The sequence below is a fragment of the Raphanus sativus genome, chromosome 1 (genome assembly GCF_000801105.2).
Source record: "Raphanus sativus cultivar WK10039 chromosome 1, ASM80110v3, whole genome shotgun sequence".
Lineage (NCBI taxonomy): Eukaryota > Viridiplantae > Streptophyta > Magnoliopsida > Brassicales > Brassicaceae > Raphanus > Raphanus sativus.
The window spans coordinates 12719472-12740023 of record NC_079511.1 but is presented as its reverse complement, the minus strand read 5'-3'; the positions used below and the strand labels follow the sequence as shown (position 1 = coordinate 12740023).

Below are 20552 nucleotides of genomic sequence, written 5' to 3'. Positions count from 1 at the left end.
GCATTATGATCTTTTAAGCCGTTGGTAGCCTTTGTCAAAAGACTTTCCTAAGCTGTGTGACTTTCTCAAATCCGTGAGTTGTTTTTTATCAGCTTTGTTCTTAAGAGATTTTCCATAGTTTGTCTTATGCTGTTGGTCGTTTGTTTTCCCAATCCAACAAAACGTAAACCAAGCCAATGTCTTTGTCCAATGACTTTTCCAAACCGTGGGTTGTTTCTCTACCCAAAAAAAAATCTAATACCAACTCATTCTTTGTCTTTTTTCCTTGTGCAACCTTATTTTGATTTAGTCTCTATGTGGAGACCGATTTCAGATAAGCTTGACATTCTTCCATTGTCTTTGTATTAAGATTTGATCATTATGTCCATCCAACTCATAGTCTTTGTATATTTGTGGTTATCCGAGCAGAAAACAGTTTGTTTTACGCTTTGTGGTTCATAGTCTTTGTCTTAACACACACCTTTAAGCCATTAGCCGTTTTTCCCCCATCTTTAAGCTATTGGTTGTCTTATCCCATCCTAGAAGTCTTCTTTAAGCCCTTAAGTTAGAATCTCTTTTAGATTCATAATCTTTGTTAAGAATCTTTAAGCCATTGGTGTCTCTGTTTAAGACTGGTTTCAGAGTATGATGGTCATTATTTCCATCCAACTCAATACTCTTTGTTAACTTTTAAAGCCTTGTGTGGTTATCAAAGCAGAAACAATTCTTTAAACCTTATGGTTCATAGTCTGTGTGTTGGGACTTTTTTTTAGTTTGAAGTCGCCTGGCAGAGTAAAGAATCAGTTATCTATCCATTTTCTCATGTCTCAATCATGAGCCGTGGGCCTTTTTCCATCCATAGTCATTATCCTGAGACATTTTAAAGCCATTGGTTAGTATACCAAGACCAAGCCATAGAGTCTTTTTCAGAAGACTTCTTAGCCATGTGGTTACATAAGAACCTGTTGTCAATTCATATTTTCAAGAAGCTTTACCTTATGAATTTTCGTTAAAGTCGTTGGTCTTTTTATCAATACAATAAATCGTTAGTTGTTTTCTATCATTCAGCAAGTCTATGACATAGACTTTCTCAAGAGACTTCTGAGCCGTGTGGTTAAATAAGAATCTGTGTTTGATTCATCATCATTGTGTCAAGAATCTCTAAGCAGTTTGGTTTCTTTAAGCCCTTTAGGTATCATTTCATACAGCAAGTGTAAGTTGATTTACCATATTCAAGTCTTTCTCGAAAAACTTGAACAGTTTGTTAAAGCCTTTAACTCTTTTAGTTCATGTAGTCTTTCTTATGGTTTTTAAAAGCTGTTTGTCATTTTCTTCATCCAACAAGTAACTCTCTCAGCCATTAGTCTTCTTTATTCATCTAGGGACATTCTTTCTTTCCTAAGCCGCTGGTCAATGTTTCCATCCAACGGGCCCATATTGTCTTTTGTCTAAAGTAAAGAATCCTTTTCGATTCATAAAATCCTTTTCGATTCATAATCCTTGTTTAGATTCTGTGTGTTATGATTCGTTAAGCCGTTGGCAGCCTTTGTCAAGAGACATTCCAAAGCCATTAGTTGTTTTTTGTATCAGTTCTGTCTTAAGGAATTGTTCATTCTTTCCATCCACCAAAATTACAAACCAACTCATAGTCTTTCTCTTGACCTTTTACAAAGCAGAAACTGTTTTCGATTGAGTTGGTCATTATACCCCCTATCCAACTCATAGTCTTTCTCTTGACCTTTTACAAAGCAGAAACTGTTTTCGATTGAGTTGGTCATTATACCCCCTATCCAACTCATAGTCTTTGTTTACTTTTTTTTAAGCCTTGTATTTACCAAGCAGACATAGTTTTTAAAGCCTTGTGGTTCATAGTCTTTGTTTCAAGACTTTTTTTTGTTTGTCTTTTCTCTGTTCTTTCATTTACGGACCCTTTTTTGTCTGATCAGCTGGTCATTTTTTTCCATCCAGCATATGTAAAAACCCACCCCTTTTGTCTTTGTCAAGAGACTTCTTTAAGCCGTTGGAACTCTTTTATTACACCAAGGACCCTTTTCTAAGCAACCCCCATAATTGTCTTTTGTGTGAAAGACTTTCGTTTAAGCTTATTTCACCTGTTGATCGTTTCTTTCTTTCCATCCAACAAATCGTAAACCAAACCCCATCCAACTCATAGTCTCTGTCTCTTGTGGTTATCGCAAAGACAATCTGTCTTAAGACTTTTAAGCATGCACTACCACCAACCAACCAATAGACTTTTAAGACTTTTAAGCATACATCTTTAAGTTGTTGGTCGTTTTCTCCAATCCAATGAGTCTTATTTAAGCCATTACCATCAAAAGATTTTTTTCTAAGCCGTGGGTCATTTTCTTTCTCATCCTCCTCACATAGTCTGTGTTAAGACTTTTAAGCATGCACTACCAACCAAACGATTCCTCATGGGACAATGTTATCCGAGATAAAAATCGGACAGATAACACTATTAGATCAGTGCTTGCCTATGATCTTCATATAGTCTTTGTGTTAAAGCAAGCAAGCATGCACTACCAACCAATAGACTCCAAGTCTTAATTTTCCATCCCCATAACATCCTTCTTTAGACCATGCACTATACCAACCATAAGATTTCTCACGGGACAATGTTACCCAAAATAAAAAAAATCGGACAGATAACACTCATCATTTAGAAATGATCAACGAAGGATAAATTACCTCAACGACGATGGTTTCACGCAGAGAAGCTTCAAGATATGTAAAGCAGTAACTCTGTCAGACAAAAAAAAAAACAGAGTAAAAAAAAAGGCAAAGTGAGATTCCTGTTCCAAGAGATACTATCATATGTTCAAAACCAAAACCATGTCCAGACACTTACCATGACGCTGACTTGTGTGAAATTTATACAGAAATAAAATTTGTGAAGTAACGATTGCAATCTTCAACACTCCTCCTATAGCCAAACCTACATTGAGAAACAAGAGTGATGATGATGATGATGAAACCATTTGGGATTGATTCCTGAGAAGTATGATTTAAACACAAAAATCTATGGATAAACGGATCTGTTCACAGGAGTTTGACCACCAGCAAAATCACCTGTGACAGATAAATTGACACTGTATGTATGTATGTATGTATGTATGTATGTATGTATGTATGTATGTATGAATGAATGTATGAATGTATATAGGTATGTATGTATGTATGTATGTATGCATGCAGTGTATGTATGTATGTATGTGATGTACTTACAAAGGATTGTTCAAATTAAAATCATCAAACCTCAAGGCTTAGCTTCAAAGGGAGAAAAGGATAAACCCTAAATCATAAATATTTTATTTACCTCGAAGAATGAGTCAAGAAGCTTCGCTCCAAAACGAAAACGAAGAAAAATAACCCTAAACCTAAGATCACTGCGAAAATCGAACTTTGAACAATTAGTCAAATTGAAAACGCGAAAATGATATCGCGAAACAGATGAATGATTAACACGAACCTTACAAAATCCCTAATCAACATAATATAGAGACGTACCTCGACAGCGAGTGTGAGAAACCCAAACAATCACATCGGGTTTCAGGCGGAATCAACCTTCAAAAGAAAATCAAAAACAATCTAATCAAAGATTGAACAATTTAAAAAAAAAAAATTGGAGACCCAGAAACAAAATCGTGATCAAAGAGTACTCGAGACTTAGAAATCCTCAAAACAAATTCAGGATTTACAGAGAGTGAAACACTTACTAATCTAAAAACCGTAATCGGATTTTCCGGTTTTGCAGATCTTCGAGGAGTCGATCGAGAGAAATTTTCCCAGGAGAAGGAATAAATTGGGACGCACACGATTCTTAAGGTTTACATTTAATTAACGGCGTAGATCACTTATGCATTTGGTGAAGACGCGTTTTCTAACGGCTTTATTTTAAAAACTGAGCCAATTATTTTGAATTTGAACCGGTCCTGCGTTTACAGTTATATTTTCCACTTAAACCAAACCGATCTTGAATATTTTAACGATGTCTACTACTTATACGGCGTCGTGTCTATGTCTATTAAACCAAACCGGTCTTGTATTTTAAGCAATGAAATATTAGTTCTTGCTATTCTATTTGTTTGTGTTCAAAAGAAAAAAAAAGTTATTCTCATTTTTTTCATATCTTTCACTTAAAATATTGGATTTGTTTGGTTTCATAAACATCAAGTTTTGATTTATTACACTGAAACTGAATTTCAAACTACTTGATAGACCCATAGTTTTTATTTGTTAACCTTCGGCTTTCTATTGATCTTCCTTATTCTTTCAAATCTCTGTAATATTCACCGATCCATTTCTTAATAATGGCCACCTCTGCTCTTTCAGCCACTTGGGGTTGTCTTTCGTAGCTGCCCTGTTAATATGCAAACAATGTTGGGTTTCAGTTTTTCTCAACACCGCCATTTGACAAAATATGTGACAAAAATCAGTATGTCAAGATCTAAATCCAATAAAATTTTAACATCACGAAGTATTACTTACCCTCTACGGCTCCACGGATCATGCATTCCATTGGAGAATATGATGTTGCTTCCAAACCTCTTCAACACTGACTCAATTCTCTACTAAGCATGGCAAGAATCTCATTTTATTGAAATCGATCCATGGACTGGAAGAAATAAGAGAGGACACAATACAAAAACTAACGTTCCCGGCAAACTCTGTGGTGTTCCAATGTGGTCGATGCTTGACTCCCAATCTACCCACGCTGCAAGCACTGTCTCAACACATAACATACAACAGAACATAGTTTATAAGGAATGATAGTTAAATAATTCGAAGTTATTATTCCATTGACAGTGGTGGGTGTGAGCTTACTTCCACCATAAGAGCCACCAAAGACAACCACAGTTGATGCCTGGGATGATAGATTCTGCTTCAAGCTTCTTATCAAGACTACATAATCAGCCAGTGCCTGCTGAGAGTTCTGGTAACCTTATGTCTCAGCCAACTTATGCTACTTCTTACCAAATGGTGTTGATTCTCCATAGAACCGGTGCTGCAATGATATGCATATGCAACTAACATGCAAAACATTACAATAGTTTTTTTGAATCTCGTTCTTGAAATATACATGTCTTGGACTGCTAGAAAATTCGAAATATTTATAAAATTTTGAGACCATTGCTTTTAGTTCAATAAATATTAAAACTATAGTAAAATTTATTTTGACCAAAAAAATAGTAAAATTTTATTTGTTATTGGGTTAAGAATTTTACTTCTATTCAAAATCATTTGTTATTCACACCAAGGTTATAGCTCCACAATAGTAATAAAAAGTCAAAGCAATTCACCAGTTGTCCCTATGAATATCTTAGAATGGGAAAGAACTAATAAAGACACGAGATGTCTCCATAAGGATCTTCGTCTTTGATTCAACAACACATGTAATTCTTTGTGTCTATCTATTTCTCTGATCATTAATTGTAACCACAACTTTGTCCCTGATTTCACCACAGATTTGTTGTCCCCTAATAATTTCTTGACCTATTATTTTTGTTATCACATTGGCTTATAGCTAATAGATCTACTCACCAACATGGGACCCTTATGCTAATAAAAAACGGTGTCAAGAAGCATGAGTTTGGTATTTTTTGTCTTCTCTTGTTTACAAATTCTCAATTTTTGTTGTAAGTATCATATACACGGTAATTAACTCTTGTAGAAAATTTATTGCTGTAGATTTTGCTTTGAAATTTATGCTGTAGAAAAAAAGCTGTAGATTCTTTACTTTGGTTTTAAATTTTATTGCTGTAGATTTTGTGGAAAGCTCAAAAAAATTGATTTAAATATTTGGCTTTAGAAAGCACTTAAAGAGCTGTAGATTATTTCTGGAGCTGTGATTTTTAAAAAGTCATTAAAGCTTGATTGATGTAAATTTGGTGCTTTAGAAATAAATGGTGCTTTTTGACAGCACCTACAGCCATTAACAATCACACCCAAAGCTTTTAATTTTCATACCCAAATGATCATGTCTTCTCACCATAAGCTGTATAGTCCACAATTTGTTTTGTGCGCAATTGATTATGCAACTTGGGACCATCATTGATCAGATAGAGTAGAAACATAGGCAGGTGTTGTGTCTGGTTAGGTTTCTCCTTCTATAAAATGAATCAAGGCAATGGTATTTTTCATCATTCATAACTATCATTCAGAGAGAGCGCTAAATCAGAACTTACAAAATCTGTTCTCTTTCTTTGTACTTCTAGCTTTTTTAATTAAATATTTTTCAGAAAATGGTAATGAACACAAAGACGCTAATCAAGATGGTCAAGAAATGGCAACAAAGAGCAGCCCTCCACAGGAAAAGGATCTCATTTCAGAGGTCGACTTCTACTGGTAGCAGCTCAACGTCAGTAGAGAAGGGTTGCTTCGTGGTTTATACGGTGGACAAAGCCCGCTTTGCTTTTCCAATAAGTTACCTGAGCAACTCTGTTTTCCAAGAACTCTTGAAAATCTCTGAAGAAGAGTTCGGCCTACCCACAGAAGGACCAATCACATTGCCATTTGATTCTGTTTTCTTGGAGTATCTTATCAAATTGGTCCAGCGACGAATGGATGAAGATACAGAAAAGGCTTTGCTAATGTCAATCTCTAATGCTAGATGTTCTTGGCAATGCTCTTTGCAATTACAAGATCAAAGTAGTAGTCAACATTTGCTTGTATTTTAAAGTGTAGCAGTTTCTGTATTAGATAGACACAGAAATACAAATGATTATCTTCATCTCTTCTCATCAAAATCAACTTCTGTTGCAAACAAGGAAAAGTGAACAACGTCAATATCACTTGTACTCATGCTTTCATATAAAGTTGACGGTAAAAAATCTTCAAGATACTTCACTAAGAAATGTCTAATTATGAAAACTTTCCGTCTCAGAAATGGTGCAACTGTTAAGAGGCGTTCCTATGATATGATGCACATGTAACAAAAGATTATTACACGAAAGAGTCGTTCCTATGATACGAACTTAATATGTACCGAGGAAATAAGAAATATTAAAAGAGTAGTTGATTTTTGGACGTCTAATCTATGGACTTATCTACATGGCCATCATCATCTTCTTCAGTATGACATGTTTGTTTTTACCATATCATGTGCTGCACCAAAATATAGTTTAGTCCCTTTTCTATATTTCGGATTTAGATTACTTTTTACTTAGCATGAGTTTGGTCAAGAAAAAAAAGCATGAGTTTGGTCTTTCTGGTTACTCTACCAATTCTTGTCTCCAAGTGAGAGATGCTCTTTACAATGTATGTGGCAACAAGAACATAACGGTCAGCAAATGCTTTTCGCATAGACTTCTGGTAAATAGTTTTCAAAATGTACCTTGAGGGTTTCATTTTGCTAAACAACCTTAAGGGTTCTGTGACACTTTTTTACTCATTACCAAAATTGTTACAGGGCTGCACCGTTGGTTTTGAAGCTTAACGGTTAAAAGCCAACTAAATTCTCCCGACTTTTAAGGAATTTAATATTAAAGGACTCTAGAATTAACCATAACCACTGAAATTTTTCAGGTTTGTGGTTTTAAATTCCCTGAGAACATCAAAGGGCCTACAAGTATCTTTCGTTCACTTGCACGTCTTTGTATCTAAAAGTTTAATCACATGGTCATGTCTTTTCAGAAGATGTTTTAGTCCACAAGTTGATTGAGCATACAAGATTGATTACTAACTTGGGACCCTTTATCATATACAACAAAGACAGAAACATGTGCTATGTTTGGTTTGGTATTTCTAAGTTTATCCAAACTTTAGCTTCTCTTTATATATATGTACAACGATCCTATGGGATTACTCATCTATATACATTGCATTCAAAGAGCTATACAACACAAGTTAATTACAAATCCCTTGTGCTTTTTGATTGAAACAAGTCATTTCCCTAAAAATAATGATGAACACAAAGAAGCTACTCAAGATGGCCAAGAAATGGCAACAGAGAGCAGCCCTACACAGGAAAAGAATCTCATTCCAAAGATCAAGTACATCTACTAGCAGCTCAACAGCAGTAGAAAAAGGTTGTTTTGTTGTTTACACGGCGGATAAAGCACGCTTTGCTTTTCCATTAAGTTACCTGGGCAATTCTGTTTTCCAAGAGCTGTTTAAGATCTCTGAAGAAGAATTCGGCCTCCCAACCAGTGGACCAATCACCTTGCCATGTGATTCTGTTTTCATGGAGTACCTGATCAAATTGATCGATCTACGAATGGATGGAGACACAGAAAGAGCTCTATTAATGTCAATCCCTACGGCTAGGTGTTCTTATCCATGCTCTTTACAAAAAGAACAACTGTTTGTATTTTAGAGAATCAGTATGTGGCATTTTTTGTATTTGTAAAGATATTTAAGATTAGATAGGCTTTATTCAGATATTCAACCCACGTCTCCATAAGCATTGTTCCATCAAAATCAATTTTCATTGTAAACAATGACAGATGAATTCGTTTTGTATACTCAAAACTGTTTCTCTACTGAAAGTTTCAGTCAAAAGTTTTCAATACACGTCATTCTTTGCATGTATCTCTGATCTAACATTTGTTGCGTACCCTAAATCTAGGCTTTCTGCAATTTTCGTGACTAATAACATTTGATTTAGCTGATAGACCTACAAACTAACATCTAATCCATGTTTGGACCGCTCAATGTCCAGTAATGGCACCTAGCCCTTTATTTAGTTCTGACCATGTTTATCCATGTTCATATAGTGTTGCCATTCCTTGAATGTTTTGTTTTTGCAAAAGTTTAAAAAAATAATTGTCAGACAATTGCTGTATTTCTGATCAAATGTTATTTCTGATTAAAGGTTATAACTTGCAATCACATAAAAATAAAGCAGACGGCCATCTCTCTCACAATATAAACTAAGAGAATTTAAATTTACAATCACAAACACGTTGATGAAACAACAGAATATAGTCACAAAGACATTTCTTGGTTATAATCCATCCTCGAAAAATGAAATCAAAAACATATTGCCGTCTCAGATGTAAATAACCTGCAAAAGAACAAAAATATAAAATATATGAAAAGCAACCTGCAAACTACGACAAGAGAAACGCTAACCTAACAGTGTAAATCAAATACCATTGAAAATTTCTTAAAAGGAAAAAACATATGAAGAGTAAACTGCAACCTCAGCCGAAAGATGGTGATCTAGTGTTTAATAATCATGGGATTATCATTAAATATGGACGATTTTATTCATCATCGATTGCAGCAAACCAAATTATAAGACAGGTTTAAGAAAAATAGAAGCAAAAAATAGTTAGAAAACATGAGGTCAGATGGTAGTGCATGTCTATGAATCTACACTGTAGTTCAGATTTGCAGACGTATGGTTTAATAAACATCCTCATTCCCCACACTTTGCAATAATAAAAACACAAGTCATATTTATAATTAAAAGAGGATCAGAGGACATGGCAAATCACTCAATTCTGCAGAAGCAGATCAGACTGGATGTCACAAAACAATTATATGCCTTTTCTTCACTTCCAATCCTTTTTTAAAGAAAAAATTGAGAGAGAATCAGACGAAAATAGTCAATCACCATGTTGCAATGAATGCAAATAAGACTGGGGCGACAATTTCATATCATCACTTTCGCAAACAAGTAATAGATCCAAAAACATCGAGAAAGGGCATCTACAATACAGCTTAGCTAATAACATTCCTAGACAGAACAACAACCAAAGCAAGATAATAAACAGAGATTGCTGCAATAAAATTAGCGTTTTCAGGTCGTCTTTGATTTTGGTGTGTGTAAGAGAATCCAAAGGTTTTCGCTTTATATATAAGCAGACGACTGATTAGGTTTTTAGGGTTTCTCTCTCCCGCTTCGCTTTTCGTGGGCCTTGGCCTTCTTAATCAACCGTCTTCAAAAGCCTTTGTCATGGATTTAAGTAGGACTAGTTTAATATTCAAAAGACCCATTATTCGTAATGCATTGTGGAGATTCTAACTAAACCAGAAGGATTTTTCTACGTTTGTGTTGTATCACTTGATTTCGGTTTAGCACGAATACAATCTATAAGCAACTTACAATAAACACGTTTAAATATATATTTGGGAAGCAGACTCTGCATCCATCGGTAGTTTCACGTTTGTGATCAAGTTGGGATGTTTTGTATTGGAACTTGGACGTGTTCAATCTCTATATAAAGAAAAGGACAAAGACTGTCTTCTCTTTTATGGACCTCATTCTTCTGATACGGTTCTTGATTTCTTGCTTCTTCTAAGTCCACTTGTCAAAAGTTTTAGGTTAACATATACTATCTTAAGTACATGTGATGTATAATAGTTTGCGTAATCAATTTGAAGCCTAAGAAAAAGGAGAAACAAACATCGCACAGAATTGTATTCCATGACGCAAAGCAAACGAACGGATTAGGTCTTTCACCTTTACACTCGACATCCTTACGACAGTGACTCTTGTTTAGACCACCAACCCTCCTCTCTCTTTTATTTTTGCATCATCAACCCCAAAACAAAATACATTCTATACTAACTTTTGTTGGTTTTTTTATTCTTGAGTCCAGTTTTTTTTTTAAATAAATTACTCTTATGCGTTTGTGCCGAGCTTATTTGTGGAGAAACATACAAACTCTTCCAAGCTTTATATGTGCTTATTTATGTCACACCAAGTTTTATAGAGAAATTTTTTAAATGATCTTTAAAAAGTTAGCTTTCAATGTTCAAAATAACCGAAATGTTTCATTAAATTAGATAAATAAATATTTTCACCTTTTAGCATTAACTACTAAATTTGTATTTGAGGGACGGAGTTTAGGATTTAAAAATTAAATTAATACTTTTTAAAAGTTTAAAAATAATTTCGGAAAGAATCTTTGGATTTTAAAATAAAATTTTGAAAAAAAAAAATTCAATATGTTTTTATAAAAATGTTTAATTCAAAAAATGTATAATTCAAAAACTATAAAAGTTAATTTCACTTTGAATTTTTCTTTAAATAATTATTTATATTTATATATCTATAAAATAAATATATATAGGTTTTTCACTGTTGAATGAAATATATTTTGATCATTTTCCTCGTTGTTGATTTTTGGTGAAAATACTAATTTTTTGGTTATATGGGAGAATTGCCTAGTTTTATATGTATTTTTGTTACATCTAAACGAATATGCCAAATGTTTCAATAGATTTATATGATATATGCAATCAATAATATTCAAAAACAAATAAATAAGTTGATCACTTTATTTTTCTGTTAAAAAAAAATTAGTGGACCACTTTATTCCTTACTCAATCCATCTGAATAAATAGTATGTATTTGCTTCCTAACCACAGTTCACAACTTGTGCTCTGTCAAAATCAAATTTGAAAATCAGTTATATGTTTTAGTTAAACGAGACAACGTTTTAAAGTAACCTGTAATCACTGTAACATTATCTTTAAATGACCGATCAAGTTTGAAACAGCTGTGAACAAGATGTACACATATAAGTATTGTGTTACAATTAGAATCACACGACTAGCTGTTTCGATATCTATAATAACTCGTGATGTCATATAGTCAAATGTACATGCTAATCTAATTTTCAGATGTGATGATCTGAAGGAAAACTACAAATAAGCAAACCAAAACTAATAATCTGTAGAATCAGGAGAGACAGAGCTCGTTTTGGAGCTACATGAGTTGAACAAGTCTCTTTTCATAATTTTTTTCTTTCAAATTAAAGTACCTCCATTTGCAAATCGCAGATCTTTTATATTGCTTGAACAAGTCTCTCTTTTCAGAGTTTATGTTAATAAAATCACGGATCTTAATCACCACTTGATGCTAAAGACCATGCCTACTTGTACATCTTCTTACCTTAAACAATTGTTACAAATATATAGCATTCAGTAAAAGTCAAATCAGATATGTACCATTCTAGCAGATTGCAAACTGAATCGGACAGTAATGTCCATATGCAAATGTCATATCTTAGAGACGATTACTACTTTTTACCTCTATCCATTAGATTTTAAGTTGATGCTATAATAATTTTTTTATCCCGCTATGTTCATTTTCAAATATTGGTTATATATCTTGTTTCATATAAGTTTATTCACGTCAGACAGTTGCTAAAAAAAAAAAAAAATTCACGTCAGACTAAATTTAATTTATACATTCATATAATTGTTTATGTTACAGTTACAGGATAATGAAGATATCTAAACGATCAATTCAAAGTTAGAGTGAATACTATATTAAAAAGGGATTGAATAGATTCCTAATATATGCAGTTTGTATTGAATGAGTCAAAGAAAAAACCTTTGTAGTTTTCTACGACATTTTGTACTTTTCAACACTGTTTTGGCTTATCAGTTTAAGATTTTCTGACGAAGTACTTTGTCAGTAGGCTCTAGTCTTGTTCCTTAACCCAAAAGAATAACTAAGAATTTGCTAAATATCCATCAATTGTTACTACAATATACTTTTACCACAAAACTATATACAAACTAGGGAAATGAAAAGGAATATCCATAGTGACATTCTCGCATATGCTTCAAGATTATCCTGATGTGGCTTCGCAATATCTTATTTTTAACATAACCCAAGCCGTAAAGCAATAAGACTAAATTGTGAATCGGATATTTACTTAAAATATAAAAGTAAGCCTATGATGTTAACCCAAGTGACTCTACTATGATGTTAACCCCTTAATTATTTTTTATTTTATTTTTATGTATTATATTATAGCTCTAGCGTGAAGAAATGAAACTACCAACAACAAAAAAACCTTTCGCAATAAAATAAAATAACTAGTGGTCCAGTTATATGATGTAGAGATCATTTATATTTAATTATCCTAACGCGGTCCTACTCATTCCCATGTCATATTAATCTATACAATCCCCTAGACTATATTTGAGAAGTGATTTTGCCATATGTCATCTCTACAATCATTCTCACAAAAATAATATGACATGGCTACTAAAATTGATGACATATCTTATAGATTAATATGACATGGACAATTTTTGCCACATGTCTTCTCTACAATCATTCTTACAAAAATAATATGACATGGCTAATAAAATTGATGACATGTCTTATAGATTAATATGACATGGACAATTATACTTAATGTTAATTTATATTTTTGGTAAACTTTTTAAAATATGGTAACAACTCATATATAACATTTATTTTCGATTTATATTTTTGGACTTTTCAAAAATAGGGTAATAACTCATAAATCATCATTAAAATAAATATATTCAATTATGACATTTCAAATTTCGAAATATCATTTAAATTAAAAATATTTCAAAAATATATACATATTTTTAGAAAATTACAAAAATTAAATCATAAAATCAAATTAAATCTTAAAATCATTAGTTTCTTATAGGTATCTACAGATTTTATAAATATTTTTTAATTTTAATTTTTGACAATTATGAAATTTTCATCCCCTAGACTATATTTGAGAAGTGATTTGCTACATGTCTTATACAATCATTTTCACAAAAATAATATGACATGGCTACTAAAATTGATGACATGTCTTATAGATTAATATGACATGGACAATTATATTTAATGTTAATTTATATTTTTGGTAAACTTTTTAAATATGGTAATAACTCATGTATTACATTTATTGTCGATTTATATTTTTGAACTTTTTTAAAATATGGTAATAACTCATAAATCATCATTAAAATAAATATATTCAATTATGGCATTTCAAATTTTGAAATATCATTTAAATTAAAATATTTCAAAAATATATACATATTTTTAGAAAATTATAAAAATTAAATCGTAAAATCAAATTAAATCGTAAAATCATTAGTTTCTTATATATATATATATCTACAGATTTTATAAATATTGTTTAATTTTAATTTTTGACAATTATGCAATTTTACATATTTATTTAATATATTTAATTAAAATAAATAGATAGAAAAATCTATCTAAGATTATAATTTTAAATATATACATGCACATTCTTAAATATATTTCAAAAAAAACAAAATTGTTTTTATCTTAATTTTAATGTTCAGTTAAATCAAATTTATATTAAAATATTAATAAGAAAAAGAAAATTTATAATATTAATAAAAAAATATAATTTATATTTATCTGTTAGAAAATATTTTAAAATTTTTTTACTGCACATGGTGCAGGAAAACACCTAGTTACTATGTATTTAGATTCTTTGGTAACAGAGAGTGCCGTGTGAAGATTTTTTGGGGCCTATGACAAAAAACAATGTTTTTAAAAAAATTCTTGCTAGAAAAAAATTATAAACAGTAAAACATTATGTATATTAAATAAAATAAAAATATTTTATGATTTTTAAATTTTTTATATAAGATTAAATTTTAAAACTTCATATAAATCATTTTCTGTTTTGCAAAGAAAATTTTAATAGATTTGTTTATATATAGAGAGAGAGAGCGATTAATATATATACAATATTTTGTATTTTTACAATAGCTATATATGGATTATTACATCAAATAATTTATGAAACACAATTAATAATTTAATAGGTAATACTTTAAGAAAACAATTAAAACATCGTAAAACACGAAAACAACAGAACTGAAATTAATGGAGAACATAATTTCTTCAAAAAACAATAACATATTTATGTAGACAATCTATCACATGCACAAGATGAATATAAATATTTCTATTAACATCCTGAAAGACAGAAATAATATATATTTTGGTATTTGTTTTAGTTAAAAACTTAAAATAGTTCATTTATATTTTTCTCTATCAATTAACTAGTAAAAAAAAGAAATAAGTCAAGATAATAAATGGGGCCCTAAAATTTGATGAGAAAGTTGGGGGCCTGGGACTGTTGCCTTTTTCTTTAAGGGTAAGTATGGCTCTAACGGATATATTTATTTCTATTAACATGCGTTAAAATATGAAATCCTATTTTTAATTCACTAACTAAACAGTTTAATCAAAGAGATGTTGGTCTGGTGGTAAGTGAGTGTTTAGTAAGCACTTTTCCATTTAGGTTAAATTCTCGTTAGGAGGAATTATTTACAACGCTTGAGTTTTTTACATAAAAAAAAAACTAAACAGTTTTTTTTTTTTTTGATGAAATTTCAAATTTATTCATCCATATAGGGAAGGAACATTTACAAAAGAATTTATAAGACTTCTATGCCTATTTATGTAGTGAAATAACCCGAAAAAGAAAAAGAGCTGTGAACCTACAAAGTGTGTAAGCCTACAAAGTGTGTAAGAACCATCTCTGAAGCAATCCCGTGTACTTATGTCATGCCTTATACTTGAGTGATGATATGCGGTTCCTCATCGCTTTATCAATCAAAGTGCACATTGAATCAGTAGCTATCCAACCAGTGTGATGTCTTCGCGCGTTGCGCTCTCTCCAAATGTGATAGATCGTAGCCTGAAATAACAATTTGAGGAGGATAGTATCCATCGCACCAGCTCTCAATTCCTGTAGATGATCAAGAGTCATTTGCCAATCTGGGTCCGTATGGGATTCAGGAATACGATTTGCCATGCTGTGCCACACTGTGAATGAGTATGGACATGCAAAGAACAAATGATCCCTTGTCTCATTAATCTCTCCACACAGTGTGCAGCATTGCGTCATCCCCCAAGAGCGCATCCTATCACCTGTTGATAGCCGATTCTTGACCGCTAACCAGGTAATCAAGTGGTGATGGTTCAATAACTAAATGGTTCATAATGATTCAATAGTTACGATTTCAACCATTTGTGTTATTCATTAGCATTTTCAGTAAAAAAAATACAATTTTCTATTTATAAACATTTTAGTATAAAAGGTGAACCTCTTAAATAGTCTTTTTGCTTTTATTCATAAAATAGCATTTAAAACCCAACATGCCCAAAATAGATTTTACCAAAAGAATAATTGACACTTTTATCATCTTTTTATAATTTTAGTTTATTATTTATTAAATTTTAATATATATATATATATATATATATTAAATTTTTGAAAGGATAAAATCAAAAATATGTTTTGTCGATTTTTTCTCTAATTTTTTTATCTATTTCCAAATAGAACTATAGAAATGTTATTATAAAAAATTAGAAAGAACTTCATGTATGATATTTTTCTAAATTTGTAAGAAATTTTAAATCAAGAAATACCTTCATAAATATTTCTTAAATGTAGTTTGTACGTATACTTAGAAATTTGTTCCTAAATCTGTATGTCATGTTCTTGAATTCAATTTATATGTATATTTGTTTAAAAAAATATTTTTCAGTATATAATCTCTCGAAAATTTACAGAGATTCTTTTAAATATGTATAACATCTTTATAAAATTTAGATATAAAGTTTATGAAAGTCTTATGAAAACTTTAGGAAAATGTTATATATTTTTTAAATATCTTATTAAATATACATATAGTTCAAATTCAATAAAGTATTCATAAATATATTTTTATGAAAATCTTCTTGAATACACATTTAAAAATATATTTCTAACGACATATTTATGAAAATTTCCATATATTTAATGAAGATATATATATATATATATATATAATTTAAATTTATGAATATATTACACTTCTTCAGGAAGATGTTATAAAACAAATTTAAATGATATCATACAAATTAAGAAATATTTTCTTAAATTCAAATTTAAGAATATTTTCTTAAATTTTTATTTTAAAAAATCACTTTTTAAAAATTCAGAAAGATGTATTTTAATATTTATTTATTTTATATATCTATAGAGTATGAATATAATTGTAGTTTCATTTTTTATGAAACTTATTTTAATGAAACTTATTTTAATGAGACATATAATTCAAATTAAATAAAGTATTCATAAATATATATTTATGAAAATCTTCTTAAACACACCTTTAAAATGTATTTTTAACTTTACATATATGAAAATTTTAATATATTCAATGAAGATATTATATATATGTATCAATATCTTTTTAATTTATGCATATATTTTACTTCTCCAGGAAGATTTCTTAAAACAAATTAAAATGATGTCAAACACATTAAGAAATGTTTTCGTAAATTCAAATTTAAGAAGATTTTCTTAAATTATTTTTAAATTTGCTTTTAAAGTTCAAAAAGATGTATTTTAATATTTATTTATTTTATATATCTATAGAGTATGAGTATAATTGCAATTTCATTTTTTGATGAAACCTCTTTTAATCATTTTAACTATTGAAAACTATTCTGTGATAGTTTTCTCTCAGTGCTATTCTATAGTATTTATATATAAAAAATCAATTGTATATTGAAGAGTTATAGTTTTTAAAAAGTAATATCATATTTCCAGACGATGTATTCGTGATGTATTTGTAAACAGTTCTGTCACATTCAGGATGGAAAAACATATACACATAAATAAACGTCATAGTTCAAATTTCACAAAACAATTACATATATTCGTGATATCAAATCAATAATCAGCGAGTATAGTTCTTAAATATCTCGACCGTCTATGGTTATTGGATCCACATGTTATTTATGTTAAATCGTGTTTACTTCCTGTAATTATCACATGATTTTTTTATACTTTGGCATCATTGGAACAATATCGTTCATCTACCATTCTATTACTTTATTTTAATCACACTTTTTTTTAGAATTTTAAATGAATATGTAATAAAAAAAATAAATATACTTTAATAATATAGGTAGTCAAATTATTTTTTTAAACTTTTCTAAATAAAACCGAAATCGAGATGTTACAGGTTCTTCGTAATTTTTTTTTTTCACGCTAAAAGCTTCATTACCACTGCAAGAGTTATACAGGTTCTTCATAATCTCTAGGAAATGATAGTTCTATGCTCTGCTAGCTTTTGCCACCCCGGTATAAGTTCTTGCAATGGTTCTTCATAATCCAAGTAAATTTTAGTTTACAGATCCCCCATGTACTTTCGTGGAGGATGACTTGACATCTCAATGACTCAATTGATTATGGGATAAGAAGTATGTTAAAATATTATAGTGATGCATTATCCAACATTATTTAATAACACTCATTTCGGCCCCTCTTTTTAAATCTTTCCAGCCCCCTAGGATATACTTTACCATATACTAATATTATATTCGTATTCTATGTTTATAGACTTCTAGTCTATCTTATTCTCATGTCTCGTATTGATTTCTGAAATAAATTCATCTTATCACCAAGGCACCAACTAGCATCTTAAAGATGTTGCATTCTTGGTCAAATGCAGGTCTGTTTGGTGATTGGGTATGGCGTAAAATCAATGCCGAGTAATTGTGTTTATTAATTGATGTTTTCAGTTTATTTGACTGATTATAACAAACCAGTAGAAAAACAATAACCTGAATCCATACTAGTCGAAGTCGCTGATTATTTTAAATATAATATACGTACAAATGGAAAATATTATTATCAAACATTTAAATTATAAATAATATATTTTATTCTAAATGTAATTTACAAAAAATAAAAAATATACATGGATATTTTTTTAAAATTAGTGGTTTATGAATTTACGTTAAAAACAAGTTAAATCAAATAACTTAACTAGGGTGCGGATCATGTTTTAGTTGTTATAATAGTGATTCCAATGTTTAACCTAGGTCTGGGCATTCGGGTCTTCGGATCGTGTTCGGGTCGGTTCCTTTAGTTCTTTCGGACCTCAAACATTTGGACCCAACAGGTACTTTTAAATTTTCGGGTCGGTTCTTGATCGGATCCGGGTCGGTTCGGGTCTACAATTAAAATACTTATAAAATACCCATAATTTTTCGGATCTGAGTCGGGTTCAGGTATTCAAAATCTAAAAAGAAAAAAATATACAAATTTAATCAAATTTAGTCAAAATATGTCATATATATTTAGTCAAAATATGTCATATGTATCTAAAATCTTTTAAAATAACTTAAAAATAACTTAAAATAAACTATTAAAACTAAAAAAAAATTGAATTCTAAATTTTACACCTAAAGCTTCATATTACTTGAAAATATTACAAAAATTTTAACAAAAATTATTAACAAGAAAAATATTTCAACTAAATTATAAAATAAAATATAGGAAATAGAACATAATAAAACCTAGTTTTTGATATTAATGTTTTTAAGTCGGGTATGAATCGGTTCTTGTCGGGTCAAATCTATTTGTGTCGGTTCTTTTCGAGTCCAGACCTATTCGGGTAGAAAATTTTTGGACCCAACATGTACTTATAAACTTTCTGATTGGTTCCGGTTTGGATATTTTCGGGTCGGTTTCGAATCGGGTCTACGGATCCAGGTTAAAATACTCAGGTCTAGTCTAACCGATGTTAATACACGTTCCCCCTTCCTCCCCACTCAGTTTATAAAAATCTATATTGGTGTAGTTTTTTTTGTCATCAATATAAAAAATACAAATTTATGTAGATTCTGCGAACCACTCAGGTAGCTTTGTATCTATAAAGATGACGAAGGTTAGTTGTTTTCTGATATTACGTACAAGACTGTCTCCTTTATATTTTTCTTTATAAGTTTATAAGTTAATAAATATTTATATTTTAATAAAATATATCATATTCCATGAGAAATGATTTCATGGATATTTAAGTTTTCTTTAATTTGAAATAATATTCTCTTTATTTACCCATAATTTTTTTAAATCAAGACTGAATGACCATAACAAAATGTTTTTTTTTTCAAAATGATATCATTTGTAAACTTCAAAGTATATATAATGACATCAATGATATTAAAGAAAAATCATCCATATTTTTTACTCTTATAAAATTTTGAAATATTATGTTTTCACTATTTTCCAAACAAATTTACAAATCTTATTAAGGATATTATCGCAATATGCTTTTGGTCACTACTCTTCTAATATTTTGAAACATTCAAATGTTTTAGAACAAATAATTGATATACTTTGGCATTTTTGAAGATTTAATACCATTATCTTTCATTATCAAAATTTATAAACTTTTAAATAATTCATTAATTTTGAATTATTATTAAAATAATATTGTAATTGATATTAATTTAAATTGGAATTCAACAATAAAAAATAAAATTTCCATAACCAAAGTTGAGTTATTTACAACAAATAATAAATATATTAAATTAATTTTAATATATCAATTATTTATAAACTATAAACATTAATTTAAGTTTCTATATGCACAAAATAAACCAAAATAATGAACTTTACATTACATTTTGATTTTAAAAATAGAATACTTATTTTATTTTGTTTATGTAAAAATTATTTATATTTACTTATTAAAAATTAAATTTAGTTAAGATATATAATATCTAATTTTATGGTGTATAGGATAATAACTCATGTTTTCACAATTGTAGTATTGTGGGTTATTAGATTAAATATAAAAATATTTATCAAATGTATGACACTTTAAACGAATATAAAAATTAATTTTACTATAAAAGTTAAAATAAATTTCATCTAAGTAGATAAAATGGATTGATCCATTTTAATATTCATTGTGAATATAAAACCAACAATATATAATGTTTAATTTGTACTTATATAATATATATATAATTATTAATTTCTGGTTTTAATGAGATT

The 20552-nt window shown here is 29.8% G+C and overlaps 2 protein-coding genes, 2 long non-coding RNA genes, 2 other non-coding genes and 1 pseudogene across 6 annotated transcripts; 3 read left to right on the top strand and 4 right to left on the bottom strand.

Annotated features, from left to right (window-relative positions):
• Positions 1 to 47: 47 nt before the first annotated feature.
• Positions 48 to 3842, bottom strand: LOC108859515 (uncharacterized). The gene is made up of 5 exons (XR_001950492.2): positions 3717 to 3842; positions 3508 to 3564; positions 3317 to 3386; positions 2849 to 2935; positions 48 to 2742 (listed from the first exon to the last, which is right to left on the bottom strand). It is a non-coding gene; the product is annotated as an uncharacterized LOC108859515 (long non-coding RNA).
• On the top strand, positions 2855 to 3369 carry LOC130496046 (uncharacterized). Its single transcript, XR_008935070.1, has 2 exons — positions 2855 to 3103; positions 3164 to 3369. It is a non-coding gene; the product is annotated as an uncharacterized LOC130496046 (long non-coding RNA).
• A 2257-nt stretch (positions 3843 to 6099) lies between the features above and the next one.
• On the top strand, positions 6100 to 6746 carry LOC108832801 (auxin-responsive protein SAUR64-like). Its single transcript, XM_018606249.2, has one exon. It carries the CDS (start codon positions 6243 to 6245, stop codon positions 6675 to 6677), a length of 435 nt encoding a protein of 144 aa, XP_018461751.2. The 5' UTR covers positions 6100 to 6242; the 3' UTR covers positions 6678 to 6746.
• Positions 6747 to 7796: 1050 nt separating this feature from the next.
• LOC108832799 (auxin-responsive protein SAUR68-like) lies at positions 7797 to 8462 on the top strand. The gene has a single exon (XM_018606248.2). The coding sequence runs from the start codon at positions 7901 to 7903 to the stop codon at positions 8312 to 8314; it is 414 nt and encodes a 137-aa protein (XP_018461750.2). The 5' UTR covers positions 7797 to 7900; the 3' UTR covers positions 8315 to 8462.
• A 674-nt stretch (positions 8463 to 9136) lies between these two features.
• Positions 9137 to 9225, bottom strand: LOC130497831 (small nucleolar RNA Z196/R39/R59 family). The gene has a single exon (XR_008936849.1). It is a non-coding gene; the product is annotated as a small nucleolar RNA Z196/R39/R59 family (small nucleolar RNA).
• Positions 9226 to 9416: 191 nt separating this feature from the next.
• LOC130497889 (small nucleolar RNA snoR4a) lies at positions 9417 to 9505 on the bottom strand. Its single transcript, XR_008936926.1, has one exon. It is a non-coding gene; the product is annotated as a small nucleolar RNA snoR4a (small nucleolar RNA).
• A 29-nt stretch (positions 9506 to 9534) lies between these two features.
• LOC130497880 (small nucleolar RNA U31b) lies at positions 9535 to 9614 on the bottom strand (annotated as a pseudogene).
• Between the last annotated feature and the right edge of the window lie 10938 nt (positions 9615 to 20552).

Coding starts and splice junctions, on each gene's coding strand:
- LOC108832801 (XM_018606249.2), top strand. CDS start 6,243: ATGGTAATGAACACAAAGACGCTAATCAAGATGGTCAAGAAATGGCAA.
- LOC108832799 (XM_018606248.2), top strand. CDS start 7,901: ATGATGAACACAAAGAAGCTACTCAAGATGGCCAAGAAATGGCAACAG.